Here is an 18,364-nt window from a genome sequence, read left to right as displayed (position 1 = left end):
GATGTGGCGTGCGTCCGCGGGGTTTCCGTCCAGTGGTCGCGCTGATATTATACCTTGTGCTGGAGGCGCCGTTTCTTCTCGCTCGTGGGCTATAGCGACTCGGGTATCGCATCGAAGGAACACGGCGATAGACGGACAGAAATACCGGGGAGACGGAAACGAGAAGGAGCTATGTGCGAGTGGACGCCCACTGCTGGGACTCCGAGGCTGTTGTTTTTTTTTTTTTTTAATAGGATATCCCTCCTTCCATTTCCTTTTTCTAACTTCCTTTTTTTCCTGCAATCTTCTGCCTCAACCGCGAAAAGGTCGTTTTCGAGGCGTGTAGTGTACCGCTCTGCGGGCTTTATCTTCGTTGGGCCGCTCGGCGTTACGCAAGGTATATAGCGGGCATCGTTGTGGACGAATGGACTGCAAGAGACATTTCAGAACGGAAGTGACCCTATCTCGAACGTGGATTCCCCATCCCCTCTGCGCCCTCTCTCTGTTTCCCTATCCTTCTCTCTCCCGCGTGCGCACAGGCACACAGCGGCTACCGCCACTTCTGTTTCGCTCTACGTCATCGCTTCTCTGTTGTCCATGTGTTATAGATACAGCATTTCCTTGCTGTGTTGTCGTTGGCCGTTGCTGTCATTTTCGGCTGATCGTAGTTAGTCGTTGAGTCATCTGCTTTTTTTTTTCTGCCGTTCTGCTTTTTGTACGCTTCATTCATCTGACCACTTCGGATCATCACAGGCCGCTTGTGGTCAGCTCACGTCACGCGAAGACGACTTCTTCCGCAGCCGACGTCCATTAAATCCGCCACTTCATTTCCGCCCCAGGGCGGCGGGCGTTTCTGTGAGCGGCTTTTCTAAAAGCTTCGCCATGAGCCCAGAAATGTTTTCCTTGCTCCCTGTTATGTTAGTATGTCGTCTCTTTGAAATGAAGCCTGTCCACATAACATGCGTTAATGGCGTGATGTGAAATCCTTTGCTCGACTCCATATCATCAAAGGGCCACGTTTCCAGAAAGTTGTGAACCATCTTGATAAGTATGTGTATTGCCTTTTCGTGCCTAGAACAAAATAGGTTGTCTTTATATGGTAGCTTTAAAAATGCGCTTAAAAACTTTGCAGGCGTTTTATAAAATGCAGTTAACCCTCTCCATGCAGAGGCAACGGGTGTGTGTAAAAGTCGCCTTTATGGTGACAGCTTTTACATTAACTAAGCAGCTTCTTAGGTTCGCCGTAAATCGCTGTGATACCTCAGTCGTGAGACGTGGCAGCAATAACACCCTTTCCTCTCTGTAATGATCATCTGCACGTCGTCATGACGACAGTGAACGTAAGTCCTAAAAATATGCGAGGTCAGGACAACGGGTTTAGAACCTCGGATTTTCTATTCAGGATATTATCGACTACAACAAAAATCATTACTTGGGCATTTTTCTTCTCTTTTCGTTTGTTACGATGAAGAAAATCGTGTAAGAGAGTAGGTCGTTTACGTAAACAGTAAACTACAGTGGTTACTGCGTCCGCTAGGGCAACTATCGATACTCAACGGTCCTCAGAGTCCCGAATTCCTTTTAATACCACCCGACCTGGTGGCTTAGTGGCTTTGGCGTTGCGCTACTAAACGCGAGGTCCCGGGTTTACATCCCAGCCATGGCGGCGACATTTCAATGGCAACTAAAGGCAAAAAAAAAAAAAAAACACGCATGTGTACCGTGCATTAGGTGCACGTTAAGGTACCCCAGGTGGTCAATGTTAACCCGGAGTCTCCCACTACGGCGTGCCTCATAATCAGATCGGGGTTCTGGCGCGTTAAACCCCAGAATTTATGTCAATGTCTCAGAAAGCACACTCGTTTAAAGAAAGAACAGGTACGAGTGGATTACAAACCTTACTGGAAAGTAAATTTGAGAAATATTGCGCACATACATGGATGTCCTCGCCATGAAGAGACTTGTTGACTTTCTGCCCCAACCAAGTGCACGGTCATGCATTGCCCAAAGATCCTCTCCTTTCCAGTAGGTAACCGGACATGCATTTGGTTGGCCTCGTTAACTTTTGTTGCCTATTCCTGCTCACTGTGGCATCGTCGGCAGCCACTTTGCTGACAGGGCTGCCCTAGCTGTCCACGAAGACACCTTTGGCGATCGGAGGGACGTGGCCAGGGAACTTCGTCTGCTTGCGCGCAAATTGCCCAAGCTCTGTGAAGTTCAAGTGCCTTCAATTGCCGATTGCATAAATTGGACCCCGTACTACGGCTACAACTTTCATCTAGACATTCCCGCGCCGAAACAACCTTGATGTGCCACTTGTGGCTGGGAGAGGCGTTCAAGAACGCTTACTCCTATCGTATGGGAATGGCCGATAGCCTAATGTGCGACTCCTGTAGGTGCGCATCGAGCACCCATCGAGCTCCTATTGCGTATCTGTCCTCGCTACGACGTACAACGGCTCTCTGTGCGGACAAACTTAAACCGACTGCACTCGAGATCGTTCTCTGAGTCAAAGATACACGGGCCGTGGCCACATCCGTCACTGGATAAAAAGCCGTTAGGGCACTAGTACACTACTTGAAGTTCGCCGCTTTAAGAAACCGCTTATCATGTCCCTGTGCATCCTCCCTCGTGCAGTCAGTGCTCACTCTCTCCCTCTTTTCCTCCTTCTATTCACCTTTCTCTTACTCCAGCGTATAGGGCAGCAAATTGGATGCATGTCTGGTTGATATCCCTGCCTTTCCTCTGTTTGCTTTCTCTTCTCTTTCTGCAAAAAGAAAAAGTAAAACTTTAGACTACCGCCTGAAGTTAAGTACTCGCTGCACGATCCCACTATTGGTTACTTGAAGAAAAGAGCGCTACGAAGACGCGGACTAAAAAAGGAACATGTACGACGGTCAAGGCGCCTTGTCCGTCGCCTTGTCAATCGTACATGTTCCTCTTTTAGTCCGCGTCGTCATAGCGCTCTTTCCTTCAAGTATGCAAAACCAACTCGCCCACATCAAGCTTCCACTATCGGTTTTTCTTGCTCTCACGCTCTCACCGACAGTCCTATAGCCACCGACGAAAACGTGCAACATCTCATGCAGGCTTTGTGCTCAACTCTGTGTTGACTCAAATCCAAGAGTTGTTTTTGAAAAGTAGCGCTCGAGCTGTCTTGGTATCGGAGAACGTCTCGCGTGCGGATACCGTAAAAGCAGTAATGCCGCAAAAGAAGAAACATGAATAAAAGCGAATGCCGGGTACTCACTCACCCCGAAAGAAGGAACGGCTGCACAACCGAGCATTAGAAAGCATTCTTCCTACACACTATTTGCCCCAGCGTGGCGCCTTTACAACGTTTCCGCGCAAAGCCTTAAAAGCGGATTCTAAGAATTGAAAAAAATAGTAAAAGAGAGACAGCCTCACCTCTCCTCTCCAGTAGACCGGTCGGCATAAGAAGACTCAAATGGAATAAGCTAAACAAAAATATACGAGAAGATAGGCAAGGCGGTGAAGCAGCGCGTAGGGTAGCGAAAGGGGGGCGGGGAGGGGGGGGTAGAGCGGGGTATAGTATAGGAGCGGCCGAAATCGCTTCGGTGTTGCTCGTGCGCGAGCACGCACGCGCCAAAAGCCGTCGCCGCCGACGTCGTCTCGGGTGTCCGCCGCCGCATTGAAGCATGGCCGGCGGAAAACGCCCGCTCTTAACCGCGGGACCACATCCGTCGTGCGGGCCGCCCTCGCGAAAGCCTCCATTTGAAACGCAAATGCAGTGCGTGCGCCGCGCTCTGCGCCCGGGGGTCGCCCCGCGAGGAAGTGCGCCACTTAGGCGAATCGCCGGATCCCGACGCCGCGACGTGCACACGCTCTTGCTCGCTCGCATCGCTCCGTCCCAGTGAGAGAGAGAGAAGCCATCGGCCGAGCGGGGCGAGCATCAGCAGCAGCGCTGTAAAACCGCGCGAGCTCGCTCCGTTATATAGGAGCCACGCAAAGCTCATCACGCATGCGAGGTCTCTCTCCCCCATCCCTCAACCCCTCCCCCTCTTGCTTTTTTTTTTTCTTTTCTTTGAGCGGAGCAGCTCTTCTCAGCGCCGCCGCCGCCCCCATCTCGAGAGAGAAACAAGAAGTCCTGTCCGCTGGGAGTCCCGTCTCGGGCACGAGAATCTCTTCGGTTCCCGTGGGGGTGATCTCTTGTGCGTGACCTCGGCACCGCCGACTATGATGCACTTCTTTGTGGGTGAGCGGCGGTCCGCGAAGCGCTGCTTTTTGCGCAGCAAAATCCGCGTGCTGCACGCTTGTCCGGCCTGGTGGTCTGCATGCTGCGCCGCCGCGCCGGCGCGGAGACCAAGGACGCGCGGCTCCGGTTCGGAGGAGCGCGTTACCGCTGTTGCTGCTGCTGCGGCGGCGGCTGCCGTGAGGCGCGGCGCGCACGCATAACACGCTACGGCCTCGCTCAACGTTCTGCGCGTGGCCAGCCGACCGCCCTACTCCTGCTGATGATGGCGTTCCTTCGGCACGAGCTTTATATACAGCGCGGGCATGCATTGCCCGCCTTACGCCTTTCATCATCTGTGGTTCTTTCTTTCATTCCTTCCTTCTTTCTTTCTTCTCTTATCTCTATTTTTGTTCATCGCGGACACCTGCATCAAAGACCCTAGCACTCAATTCTTACTTCTTTGCACTTCCTGCGCTATACAATTTACGATTCTGCACTTCATTCGGTACAAAATAATAATAATAAAAAACAGGTCACCTAAGAACCTCAAGAACCCCATACTCACTAATCTATATTCACTCCTGTGCAAATTATATTCGTCTAATCAGCATATCATAGTATGTTGGGTGCCTGGCCACAAAGGCATCGAGGGCAACATGCTTGCTGATGAAATTGCCAAATCCGTTACAACGAAAATTCGCACCATAGGTATCCCACCCTCAGAGCTAAACTATTTTTGTGCAAAAAAATTACAAGACATTGGCAACAGGTGTGGGACGCTGAAACTTACAATAAACTCCATTTAATTAAGCCACACTTAGCAAATTACGCACCAATAACAAGAACACGGCGAACCAAGGTCACTTTCTGCCGCCTTAGAATAGGCCTTACCTATGACACACACTTTTACCTATTGACCGGTAGCGAAGCTCCAACCTGCTGACTGGCCCTTGCGCCAAAAGACCCTATACATCATCATCATCATCATCATCATAAAAAAAAACAGGAAAGTTTTTGATAAGGGCGCCAGGATGGCAATGTTGTGGGAGGAGGAACTGTTTCATTCGCGATCCTTCTTTCGAAATTTTAAGCACTCGCGATGGCTCGCCAAGAACCTGTATGTAACGCCACTGCAGCTCCTACATCATCTCAGTAGGGTATGTGCAGTGCTCCCGCGATTAGTCACTAACTGGCTTCCCTTTCTTTGCTGAAGTGAGTGGAAGCTTTTCTGATTTTAAAACTTTTTCCATGGTGGATTAATGACTCATCTTGAGAGGTGGCTCACGGCGCTGTAGCACTAATTTGTACGTGCATAGATTCGTATCGAGCCATTATATATTCAAGCTAAAAAGAAAGAAAACTAAATTATATATTATAAGTAAAACATGAATAAGTTTTCCTTCTCTCTTTCTCCGCCGTGCTCTCCTTTCTTGGTGTTTTCGTTCGTTCTCGCATTTTCCTAAGCCGCTGCACTGTTCTCTGCTTCGGTATTCCGAGACTAAAGATGCTGGATGTCGATAACTTGAACTGAATGTATTTACCGACAGACATTAACGGTTGCACTCAGTATATAGCAAACAAAGAAAGTTAGTTCACATTAACGAATGCGGCTTAGCAAAGGCCTCGGGGCAGTCCATCGCTCCGATCGGGCACTTGACGAGATCAGTCCGTTGTTTCTCGTCTTAGACCACACTGCCCGCTCAGCCACGCATATTCTCTCCCCCCCCCCCCACCCCAGGCAGGGGACCATGTGTCCGGGCTGCGTAACTCACACCGACGGTGGCCGCCGCTCGAACCACCCTGGCCGCCCGCGCCACCTCGGCGCGACCAAAACACTCCCCAAAGACTCTCTTCTCCAGATGCCGCTATAGCGGCGCGCTGCGCGATTTATGGCTTTCGCCAGAACCAGTGCTGGCGCGAGAACCCCTGCCGCTCTCTCTTTCGCCAAACCACGTCCGACCACCGCCTTCCCAAAGCAGGCGTTCTCAGGAAGTGGCCCGGGTGCAAGCCAACAGCACAACATTGCAAGACAACAGATACACAAACACCGAGAGAACCCCAGAGAAGACGAGCAAGCGCGCACTTCAACCAAACAAATAGAATGCATACATGTGTTATCCAAGGTGAACATTCACTACCTTAGAACATACTAATATGCGCAAATGAGATACAATCGGCGAATGGCGATGCATTCCATGTAATCTGGCGCGATTCCTAAAGATGGGATGTGCGCCGCCTAAAGTTGCTCCCAGGCTCTGAGCCAAGCTTCCAAGTCTCGAGTATGTTGGCTCCTTCCTATATTACCCGTTTTGCGGGGCTTCATTTCTGCGATGACGAACCAACTAGCCTGCCACTGAATTCTTTAATATGCACTACATTCTTCCGCTTGAAAAGAAAACCGACGGCTATTTGTTTGCAGTGGTAGATAGATAAATAAATAAATAAAGAAACGAGGTACGCCTCTAGCAAAAATATACGCGCTGCTCTGGGCAGGCACCATTTGCGTCGTTCGGCAGTGTATTGCGGTACCCGTGGCGCTCCTGACAATATAGACATCCGGTTGGGGAGTACGTGAGTTCTTGTCGTTCCTTAGGGTTTTGAAACTTATGGCATACCAAAGAAGCTCCCTAAAGAGCCAGTAGTCATCCTTGCAGTCGTAGGTAACGTAGGCCCGTGTGCTTCTGACAAAGACTACTTTCTACCTTGCTTGTGATTTGGTAGCCCTGAATTGCTATGATGTCTGGGGTTGCAGTGGCAAAATAATGGTGATCATTCCGCCTTGCGTTGATGTCCATCAATGTGGCGACAAAGGCGCTGAAATACGTGTTTCTGGTTTGGCGCTCATGTAAGTGAATACGACGGTCTTGATGGCATATTCAGAAATTGCTAATGCCAGTGAGGGAGCTCAGGCACTAAAGCCATCAGTTTCCTACTAATGATACCAGAGGGATGTCTGGCGCTATGTTGTCTATACGCGCGCTGCAATTGCAGGGGTTCAGGGAGCGGGATAGTGATTGGTAGTGCACAGAGTTGCCTAAAATTCGCGCCTTCGGCTTCGAACTATGTTCGGCTTTCTTACTGCAAGTGTCATTAACAATTTGCTGAAGGGCTATGGTTAGCTCCAATTGGCCTCTAATTACCACCTCGTACTGTTCCGAGAACATAACAATCAAAAAGAACAATCTAAAGCGTCACGAATTTCGAGCAAAGCCCATTGGCGAGTAGTCCCACAGATGTAGTCACACACGTGCTCAAGAACCATGATAACTATTTATGGACGGAAAAATACGAAGTAAAGACTATTAATCGAATGGTAGTAATTGTGATTGTAAGACAATCAGCTTCTTTTCTTTTCCATGGGAATGAAAGCTTCTTGCGATAAGCCGTGCCCACAGCTTTGCCACAATAAACAAGAAAAGAGAAGCCGCAGTGCTTTTTGTGAATGAAGCCATGCAAAATCGTGCTACCCTCCCGTCCGCTGTGTTCATAGGATTACAGCACCTAGTTTCCCCCTGGAAACCGTAGAATAAAACTCTATGCTTAAACAAATGCCCACTCATCGTGTCCGTGTTCATTAATTTTGGAATGAACTATTATAGCTCCAACATGGTGGTTATCCGGACTTGTTAAGACGACAACACGCTATTTCAAAGAGTTGCAAGTGAGCGCCCGTGTCGTGTGTCCCTTCAATCTTAGTGCCGTTCTCGCGCTGCTTGCAATAGTACGTTGTAGCTCACACGGTCCAGATGGCTCAGGCGATCGGGACGACACTCGGGTCGGTAAGAGAAGGAGCTTCTCAACAAAGGAAATCAGGGCGGCGGCTCTGATCGAAGAGTGTTTTGTGCAGCAGCCGTGTTAGCAGAAGATACAGCTCTCATAGATAGCAGGAACGACCAAGAGCTGCCGGATGGCGTCATACATGCCACGTTATCGTATCGTTCAATATTTGGCTCTCTCTTACACGACGTGAAAACATACAAAGTGAAAAACGTCGCGCCGATGCTCGGCAAACGGATGCAGCGTTCGCCTGATCCACATAGCTGGAGAGCTTCCGGTGATTTGCAGCCGTTTCTCGCTTGCTATGGTTCGACGCGCTCGCGCGTCGCCGTCCGCTTCGCGCCACGCACACCTTGCAGCGGAAGCGGGAAGCATGGCAGTTCACTGAGCTCAGAGGTTGTTTTTTTTTTTTTTTAATGGCTCCCAGGCACGAACCTTGAAAAAGGCACCAGGCGTTACAAGAACGATTAGCACGTTTCCCGCCATGCTCAGATCCCCGCTCAAAAGCGTTTGCCGCAGTCAAGGCTCAATTCAACTGGGTTCTTCCACCGAATAAACAATACGGCACAGAGCAAACGAGCCTGTCTCGCGTGCTAGTTATTGTTTCCTCCTACAAACTGCGTCCTGTTTCTGCCTGAGGCCGCTGCAGGATCACACTGTGAATTGGGGCGCCTCGGGGCTATTGAACTAGGGTGGTTGCTTGGGCTAGTTGGTAATTCATGATCAAAAATAACGTACAGCGCAAAGGACCAGGACAGCGATAGACGACATACACAGCGCTGTGTATGTCGTCTATCGCTGTCCTGGTCCTTTGCGCTGTACGTTATTTTTGGGCTATTGAACCTTGCCGCCACCTGCCCCTTATGCCTTCCATTTGCTGCTCCGTGCATGCGCTAAGGCATGCGTAAAACGCATGTTAACATGCAAGATAATGTTGAAAACACGTTTAAATTGCCCCAACGCAGTGAACATCAACGGCCTACGTCCATTCATTATTTCTGAGTTCACTTTGAGAGCGTTCCTTCGCACTTTGAACCCTTTAACAAATATCATTACACAACACTGAATCCATCTTATTTAATAAGCCGCGTTTTTCTTTGTCTTACCATAGCAAGGTATAACTAACATTTAAATTGATACGGGCAGCCTCTTACTTGAAACCTGTTATGTGTCATATGTGCCTCCGAGACGTGTAATATTACTCAAAAATTTATTTCCGATACCAAGATTTTCTTAGCGTTAGCCATCTTGCCCGATTGTTCTTGTCTGTCATTGGTGTAATAACGCAAAAAAATAAATTCAAATAAATAAGAAATGCGGAAAGAGACACAAGGTGCGCGCACATCTATTGGCAACAACCGTCATTCGTCGGTCGAGCGCACGCTACATATGGCGTCACAACATCGCGCCTGGGAAAACAAGATTGTGCTTGATTTCCTAAGGCGAGTACGCACTTTGCCAGCGTCGTGTATACGTATACACCTTGTATACCTATACGTCACGTATACGTCTTGTTAGAGCGGTTCCGTCAACATGCGACTGAAGCGGAGGTTGGTCAGCAAGAGCCCGAACGTCAGCGGTACCGCGTGCAATATACCCCTGGATTACAACTACTGCCAATCTCAGTTGTACGGGAAAAGCATATTGCTTTGCTTTTATTGCAGTATCAATTATATGAACACTCCAGGTGCATTTTTAATGGCGACGGCATTTTTGCCGTCGCTGTGATGTTTATATAATGCTTAAGGCAATAACACCGTGGGCCCGCGCCTTGTGATGTATATGCCAGTGAACGCGTGCCGGGGGGCCGCCGATCGCGGCCAAATCTCACGCGCGCAAGGGATGAAAGTGGGGAGGAAGCGTGCCGTCTTCCGTCGCCGCCGGAACGCCGGGGTAGGGCGGAGGAGGCGGCGCTGTACTCCGGCAGCAACCGCGTGTTGTGCGGCCGCGCACGCACTATCTTGAACGCACAGTCTAGGTGCGCCGACGGCTCATACCTTTGTGCGTGCTGCGTTTATGCCGCTCAGTTTGCGCTGAGGCGATAGACAGCACCCAAGGTTACTTTGCTCGCTGCTGCTGCCGCGCCTCCTCAAGCCAAAGTTTTGACAGCGAGTGTTCGCCGTCGTTGTGTGATTTGTTCATGTTTTCCTGTGCGCGCTGACACCATGCTTGTTATTTAGTTGGCAAGCGAATGTTTGCATGTTTATACCGTCAATAAAACAGCTATCCTTACTTCGTATATATGTCTACTAATTTGCTATCGCAATCGACGCTTCGCCTTTCGAGCGAAACTGCGACTTTTCTTTTTTTTTTTCAACGTCGCCGTACACCCAGCAGTGTGCTTATCAAGCCTGGGTTCTCAAAACACCATCAATGAGTATTGCGTCCCAGTTCCCTGGCACACCTCGTTTCCTCTAGGCAAATATTTGACATCTGCAGTAATTTTTCTTGCGGATGTCACACTGAACACCTGCGGTGTTTCTGTCCCTGAGGAAACATACAAGGAGAAAGCCACCTTCCGTGATAGCCTCAGCGACTTGCGAGAGAGACCGTTGGAGCAAAACACCTCGCATGGTCGGTGACGCAAGACGTGTAGAACGCTAATTACTTGCTGCTGCGCCTCAAGTCTACTGGTATTCGTGAGCCCTTGTGATTACAGTAACGTTAATGACGATGTGCATTGTTTTCTTTGATTACGCTGTGAACACTATTGTGTGTGCGCGCGCATTGATTGTTTTTCTTTTAATTTCTTTCTTTTCTGCCTACTTCCACTGCTCCGCCCTGTAGAGTAGCAAATCAGGTGCAACTTGGTCAAAGTGTCTTCCTTTCGTTTTTCTTTTTTCTCTCTCTATTTTTTACCGCTTCTACTCTCCACCTTTCACATTTGTCCCTTCCTCAAATGCAGGCAAGCCCACCGGACATGATTTTAGTCAGTAACCATATACTTTCTTCGATATTCCTTCACTCTTACAAATCGTGGTTCACTCTACTTCATTGGTATAGAGTTCTGGCTGCCATGTCCGTAATAATGACCATCATTTTGGTGTTATTGCTGCAAACTAGTTGGTTCGTTCAAATGCCTCTTTCTCTAGTAACTTCAAGCGAGTATCTGGGAGAGTAATGGTTTCATTAAGAGGATAGGTTGTCCTTGTGGTTATTCAATGAATATGTTAATAACTGCTGTTGATTTCAACTTTACCATAAAGTATATTCTTAATATCCACATGACTGTGTTTAAAGTTGAATGCTACGGGAACAGGGTACCAGCGCCCTTCGCACTCAAATGTGCGCACGTTCACTAGTGTCGGTTGGTCGTTACTTTGAGCGTTCACTCACACACGGACGCCGTCGTATGGGCACCAACTCAAGGGTCGGATTGCAGATACGAGTGGCGATCCCCTTACACCGCCTTCATATGCCTTTCTACAACCGCCATACGCTTCCTGCCTGGTATCGCATGCGACATGCCTTTGGCATTTTTTTGCTTCGTTACTTCGCTTCGATATCTTTCGACTCTCTGTTCGAGACGTATCCAAAACCTTCATATACTTGCTATTTTTGTCTATACCTCCATCTACAATCAAGTGTTTATTTAAACTGCTTCCACTCGGTTTTGATAAAACTCTGGTTTTGCTATACGACACGATATGACGTCACGTCCCTTCAACCGCCCTATATCCGCCACCGTCAAAATCAAGGTACCTGCAATTTTGACCCGAGCGCGCCAATTTGAACTCTAATAGAAAAAGTTGATCTCTCTCTCTCTTTTTTTCCAGTGTAGTGATTTCACACTAACCTGATTGTAAAGCGCCCGGCCATAGCCACGCTGGAATGTGTGCTGCAACTGCGCTTTTTGCGCGCGTCATTTATATAACGTATATTAGGAGCACACGAAGTCGGTATATAAGCTCTGATACACTTATTTTCACTGGTTGAAAGCCTACGCGCTGCTAATGTGCTTTCGAGTTCCCTGTGCGTTCACAGCAGTCGAACAAACTTTACAGCTATACCCCAGAAATCACAGCGACTCTCTGATAAAGTCTATACACATCCGCAGGGGAAGCGCCAAGCCCCGATAACGGTACCCTCAGCCCTCTGTCGGTCGAGTTTCTTAATCGCATACCAGTTTCAAAACTCCAAATTAGCCTTCGGCCACTCCTGCAGGCCCACGAGCACAAGTCAAGCGACTTGGCGCCAACGAAGCGTAACCCAGTTTTGGTGCGCAGGTGCCTGTCACCTCCTGAAAAGCGCTCAAAGTAACAAATCCAGTTGAAAAAAAAGCAGGTACTACTGAGAACTGCATTTATTTGTGCTTTTTTATGCTTTGCTCACGTGGTAACGGAGGTGTTAATCGGCAGAGCCCCACACTGCGAGTCAGTCAGCGCGCTTATATTCCGACCCACTGTAAAACGAGTACTTTGGCAAACAGTATAAAAACCCCGGTAGGCAGGAGGCCTGAGAGGTGGCTTTAATGCACCGCGATCGCCCGTCTGCGAAAGTGCGCGTGTTCTGCTCCGACGAACTAAGCAGACGCATCATGCAGAGCATCATCCTACTACAATATAACTATCTCACGCTGACACTGAACGTAAATATTAAGTCGAGCTGGACCGACAGATCACTCGTCCAGATGTCTAACGTCGCTTTCGGTACGGCGATATGCTACTTTGTTGCCTACAAAGTTGCCGCCGAGCGTCCCGCTGCTGCTCAATTTGAACCACCCACGTCATAGATGACGAGTTGACGTAATGTCTACGCGACCTCCCTCTATGTCGCTCTCTGTGAATCAGCCAGTGATGGCGTCACATAAAAGGTACCACAGTCCACAACAAATGGCGCCACTCCGATTTTCCATGTTGTTTCTTACTCGCTTACAAATGACGAATTTGTTGCTACATAAGCCTGATCTTTAAATCTAACTGTGCCTAATATTTTCCTTTAGGGTCCCTTTAAATCGGAAAGCCGCCGTGTCGGTTCTGAGGTTATTATTATTTCCCACTTGGTGCGCTCCAACGCGCACCTCAATACAAAGCACCTTTCGATTCCGGTGCCACTGGAAATTGCGTTGAAGTTGAAGAAATTGCTACCACAGTGGTAGCAATTTGAACCTATTACCTCGTGCTCAAGAACAGAAAGCCATGTGCAGTGAGCCACCAATACTAAATTGATACTCCCGGAGAAAGCGCAGCGGAAGGACTTTCAGAGGCTGACGCTTTAATATTCGATAAAGGTACAACACAGACTTTTATTGCTCCGAGTTTTGCCGTCAGGACTGGGGCGTCCCATGACTCTGCACAAAGGTAGAGGCTTAAGAGAAGCGAAAAGAATGGGCCACACAAATTGGGAAGTAGCATTGTATTATATTCAAAAAAAGAGCAAACATGGTCAATCACTGCACTTTGGAGGGAAACAGACAGCACTCTCAACGCTGTGAACTTGACGCCCGCGTGCACTGATCCGAGCACTGCACAACAATGGGTAGGTGAATGAACTAGATCTCACGTGAACACCCCATTCAAAACAGTTGGCCGTCATGAAGATAAAGCACTTTCACATTCCCACCCCTCTTTACCAGGTTCTTTTCGCGTACAAATTGCTACCCGTGTCATGCACGACGCCGATGCTCGGGCATGAAGAAAATAAGGTACAAAATCTGTCACGGCATTTCTAATTAGCGGCTGCACCATAAGCTGTTCGCATCAGTTGCATCAATCAAACAGCAGTTGTCACTAATTCATGCTTGGAGTCTCGACTGAATCATTTTTCTTCACATTCCTCAATCTCAAGCTTCACTCTTGAATTGAATATCTTCCAGCGTTTCATATTAATTGCTTTGCCGCGATTAGCTGACAAATCCACTTCTTGAAAATTCCAGAAATTATCTTCGCTCTGTATATGTGCAGGCGTAGCTGTTGACACTAACTGAAGACTGATAAATATTACGACCGACTTCTTGCCTCCGTTAACAACGACTCTTCGCGTTTACCTGGTTACACGGGACGGAAGAAATTTTCTAGCGTTTAATTTAAATTTACAGTGCTTCGAGAGAGTGCGAAACCGTTAGGAATACCTCTTGACTAGTAACTGCTTGACTTGAGATTATTGCACGTCTGTCCGTACGGTCCGCACCACTTCAAATGCGCCGAAACGACACAATCTTAATTTTTCTTTCTTCTTTTTTCTTGCGCCACGTGAATTTAGAAAGCAACGTTTATGTATAAGAAAGAAAATAGAAATATAAAAAAAATCAAAATAAGTAAGAGGATTGTAGCTATAGGAAAATAAAGAAGCAGGAAAGACGCTCTCAGTTTAACTGTTTCTCCACTGCTTTTAACTAAGGGTGGCTCTCCACTGCTCTCAAATGGGAAAGTTGAAAGTATGACAATCTGTCGTCAAAGCGGCAATTTAAGGATCCAACATCTGGCCGTTATCGCACGACATTTACTAGTGGCACGTCTTTGGCGTTTTCATTTTTCAATGCTATTGACAATAATGCCGTCGCGAAATGCACATTCAATAGCTGAGCATAGCCGTGGCCAGTTTGTGTAATTACATCTGACGCCATCCTCTCTGCACGGCCGCACACGCACATAAACACACACACAAACACACGCACACACATAGCCGGCAGCCGCCTATCTCGGACGCATCAGGAACAAACAATTGCGGGAGAGGAGAGTCCGGCCAACAAAGGAAACTTCCCTTAGCATAATGAACAAAGCGTGTACAATATGTACAAAATACTTCTCACAAGGCACCCATTGTTTTTTTTTTCTCCCGTCGTTACAGGGTGCAGAAAGCGGGCAGCGTAAGGAAACCGCAACGATAGTTACGTTTTTTTTTTTCTTTCGTGAAAGTGGCCTGTACGCCCGCTTCTTTCGGCCACGCCCACATGTGCTCGAACGACAAGAGGTTCGCATGCTTTCTTCTCTGTACTCACTAAACATAATGCCCTTGGAAACTTCAGCATCAGGAACTGTGACTGAGAGAAAAAAGTTGAATAAATAAGCTACCCTCTCCCCGGTTTGGACAAGTAAAGGACTTACTAGGATGGGTGAAAAAAAAAAAAAAGAAGTGGAACCTAATTTCCACCCTCTATTACGCGATCCTTTTCTTGGTTTTTTTTTAGAAGATGACAGAAATTATCGCGTTACACACCTTTTGGTTTTGCTTGTACTAGAACCCGCGAAACAAGATAAATACACGAGCTGCTCTTCATAAACAAACAAACAAACAAAAAAAGAAAGAAAGCCATTTTTGCACTCTGGGCGACAACATATGCTCCACAAAGCCAGATCAGTCCCTGGACTAGCCCTCACAATATAAGCCGGTGACAGCTTATCCAGTACAGCATTTAAAGCGCTGTTGCTGTCCAACACGTGTCATCGTTGTCCACGAGGAGCGCGTGTCACACACACAGTCTGAAGCAGGCATGTGAGGAACTCCAGTAGCGATGGCCGACTTGCTCAGCACAGGCTACATATTTTCGTCACACAACGCAGATAGGTCCAACAGTTGCTTAACAGCAGGCAGATGTCGACGATACGTCACAAATGTGAGAAGAGATGAGTTTCATCACAAATCGGGCGCACTCGTGGAGGGATGCGTGATGGGAGGCAAGCGTTCTTGAACCATGAGAGACGATGTGGACAAAGAGTAGCGGTTTTTGGTGTTTCCGTATTTACAAGCAGGTCATCACTGCAACCCTTCCTTAAGTACTTATCACTCACGAGACAGCCAAACCAAAAAAACATCTTTTATAGCAATGTCAATTTAGAATACTTTAGTCACGACCTCAAGACAGGGAAGGGATGCTAGAGAGGCTAGAAGTGGTTTCGAAACGCCTTGTTTGGCTTCCAGATCGCAAGGTCAACAGGCATAAAATAATAAGAAGAATAAGAAAGAAAGAAAAAAAGAAAGAAAGAAAGAAAGAAACGTTGGTCACCCACGAATTTCATATAATCAGAACACAATGATAAAATGCACATTGAATTTTACGCATCTTTGTAATTAGAAAACGAAACTAGAACCCCATTACAGCAAAAAAGCTGGGAGAAAGCTAAATATGCGTTATAGCGGCATTATCGCTAGACACGAATCACTGAAAACTCTTATTTCAGCAGTGAGTCCTGGTGACGCCAAGAAGGAACCTAGAACATAGACTATCTACGCCTACCATTGCGGTTTGGTTTGTGTTCGTCGTTCTTTGTGCACGTCCATTTACAGGTCCAGTTAAAAGTGTGGTTGAGACAGTTTACACGAGCTCGCTCTTGGCAGGTCAATTCGTCAAGGTGTGGAACGAAAGAAAACAAGAAAAAGAAAAGAACTCGCGAAAGCAACGTCCGGATCTTCGTTGCTGGACGCGCATCACTGGTCCTACCGAAAGCGTTGACTGAGCTAACCAACGCAGGCGGATAGGGATTGACCGAGCCCGACCCGACATTGGCTCGGCGCACCGATGAGCTCGACAGGACAACCTCAGTCCGACAGGCCTATTCTGCCAGTTTTTTTTTTTTTCGTGTTCACGTAAGCGCTCTAAATGGAGTTTCAAAATATTAAACGGTGCAAAATATTCAACTCCAGGGAAGTGTGTGCATGATGCGCAACACCATAACCGACGTCACTGCATTGCGCTAACAGTTTTTGACAGGTCTGGTTGATGGATGCACAGCTCACAGCATATTTTTGTAGAGCGCGTAAGCGGTGCGCTTTGAAGTTCGCTACCGTGTGCTGCTCGTTCAGGTCAACTTCTTTGAAGCATGCGTTGCCTGACGAGCTGAGCCTCTGCAGTCGCCCAGATTCGAAGCCAAGGTGTGCTTACCTATCGCTCACTAAAGTAGCTGCCTTCCTTGAAGAGGCAGCAGCGCGGCTATCGGCGGCCTTGCCGGAAAGGAACTCCTTGCTAAGATGGAAATTTTCTGATCTAACTAACCTCCACTAGATGGCGCAAACACACGTTTACGCATATTATTTCTGCGCTGTAGACGAGTGTTCTCACGGATGTGCAGACTATTCTGGCCTGGTAAATTATACAAAGAATAAACAGGGACTGATGCTTACCATGAGCGGATTTGCTGCGACGGGGTTCTACCGTACTGAGGCAACAAGCCAAATGACTCATCGTCAGTGACTAAATATTACAGAAAAATTTGAGAAAGGTATCGGGGCTAATTTAGAAAATTATCTCTCACGAAAAAGAAAAATAGTGTCACACAGGAAAGATAATGCAAGTCTAAAGTATCATCTCAGTTTGGCTTAGTCAATGTAAAGCCACGCTCTTCAGCGACACTAAAATGAAATGCACTCAGGTGAGACAAAAGTGAACAGCAGCATCGAGGCCACGCGAAACAATATAGCTGTAAATTTCGCAATCCTGCGTGAAAATACGAGCCACTCCTCGTTTTTCTTTCTCTTTATACTACACTGTCGTCCCACTGATGAAGAACCACAGCACGATTCATCGTCCTCGAATCACACCATACTGGCTCGTTCCACAGTGAATGATGAAGCATGTGCGAGGCCATTCCGAAGCTTCTGTGGCTCGGCGTTCGCAGAACGAAACTGTCACAACGGGCGAACGTGGCTTCGGGAAGAAAAAAAAAAGAAGTTGGGGGGGGCAGCACGTGTTCCCCCGTTCGGGGCCGCCCACAGCACTCGTCGATTCCAGGCATGGCCGAGTTACCACCATTCGCGGAAGGATCTACCTCTTGGTCTTCCGCTTCTTGGTCGCGCCGTTGCCGAGGAAAGGGCGCGCAGCGCAGATCATGGTCGGCGCTGGGGGTCGCCATAGCTACCGGCCGTCGTACGGAGAGTCCCCGCTGCCGTAACCGCTCGAGCGGTCGTCCCTGGTCGGCTCGTCGACGGAGTGCGGCTGTTGCTGAGGTGGCTGAGGCTGTGGTTGTTGCTGCTGCTGTTGTTGTTGTGGCTGCTGCTGCTGCTGCTGCGATGGCGGTTGCGGCTGAGACATGGCCGTTTGCTGCTGCGGAGTCTGTTGTTGCTGCTGCTGCCCCTGACGCTTTACCGGGAGCGGGTTGTTGGCCTGCTGGTGGCTGAGCGCCGCCGCTAAACCGCCGGGACCGCCAGCGCCTCCGGGACCCGTGGCGTAGAAAGGCGGCGGCACCCCAGCCATCAGGGCCCGCTCCTCGTAATCGTACTCGCAGAGGATGCGGTTGTCGTGCAGGTAGAAGCGATCGCCCACACAGAACCTGCGATAAATATCAAAGGAGGAGGCAGTGAGAAAACAGTGAATTGTAATTAGACATCGAAACGGAATTTAAAACAAAATCAATTTCACAACGCTGACTTTTTATTAATGTAGTATGTTTAGGAGATGTTCGCTCCATTAAGCGCCGTCGGCTGCTCCTTGTCTCACAGAATTACAAATATTGGAAGGTCATAGGAAAAGAACACAAA

General features: G+C 48.3%; 1 protein-coding gene and 1 long non-coding RNA gene across 4 annotated transcripts in view; one reads left to right on the top strand and one right to left on the bottom strand.

Annotated features, from left to right (window-relative positions):
- LOC142579334 (uncharacterized) overlaps positions 1–18,364 on the top strand; it is a 128,033-nt gene that overhangs the window by 17,805 nt on the left and 91,864 nt on the right. The window lies entirely within an intron of this gene.
- Positions 13,172–18,364, bottom strand: part of LOC142579333 (LIM domain transcription factor LMO4.2-like) — a 103,981-nt gene continuing 98,788 nt past the window's right edge. For all 3 annotated transcript variants that reach the window (XM_075689408.1, XM_075689409.1, XM_075689407.1), the window contains one exon: positions 13,172–18,156. In XM_075689408.1, coding sequence (XP_075545523.1) covers positions 17,742–18,156 — 415 coding nt within the window. In that variant the 3' untranslated portion in view covers positions 13,172–17,741. The remainder of the gene's footprint in view (positions 18,157–18,364) is intronic.

The sequence above is a fragment of the Dermacentor variabilis genome, chromosome 4 (assembly GCF_050947875.1).
Source record: "Dermacentor variabilis isolate Ectoservices chromosome 4, ASM5094787v1, whole genome shotgun sequence".
Lineage (NCBI taxonomy): Eukaryota > Metazoa > Arthropoda > Arachnida > Ixodida > Ixodidae > Dermacentor > Dermacentor variabilis.
This window is presented reverse-complemented; position numbering and strand designations above follow the sequence as displayed.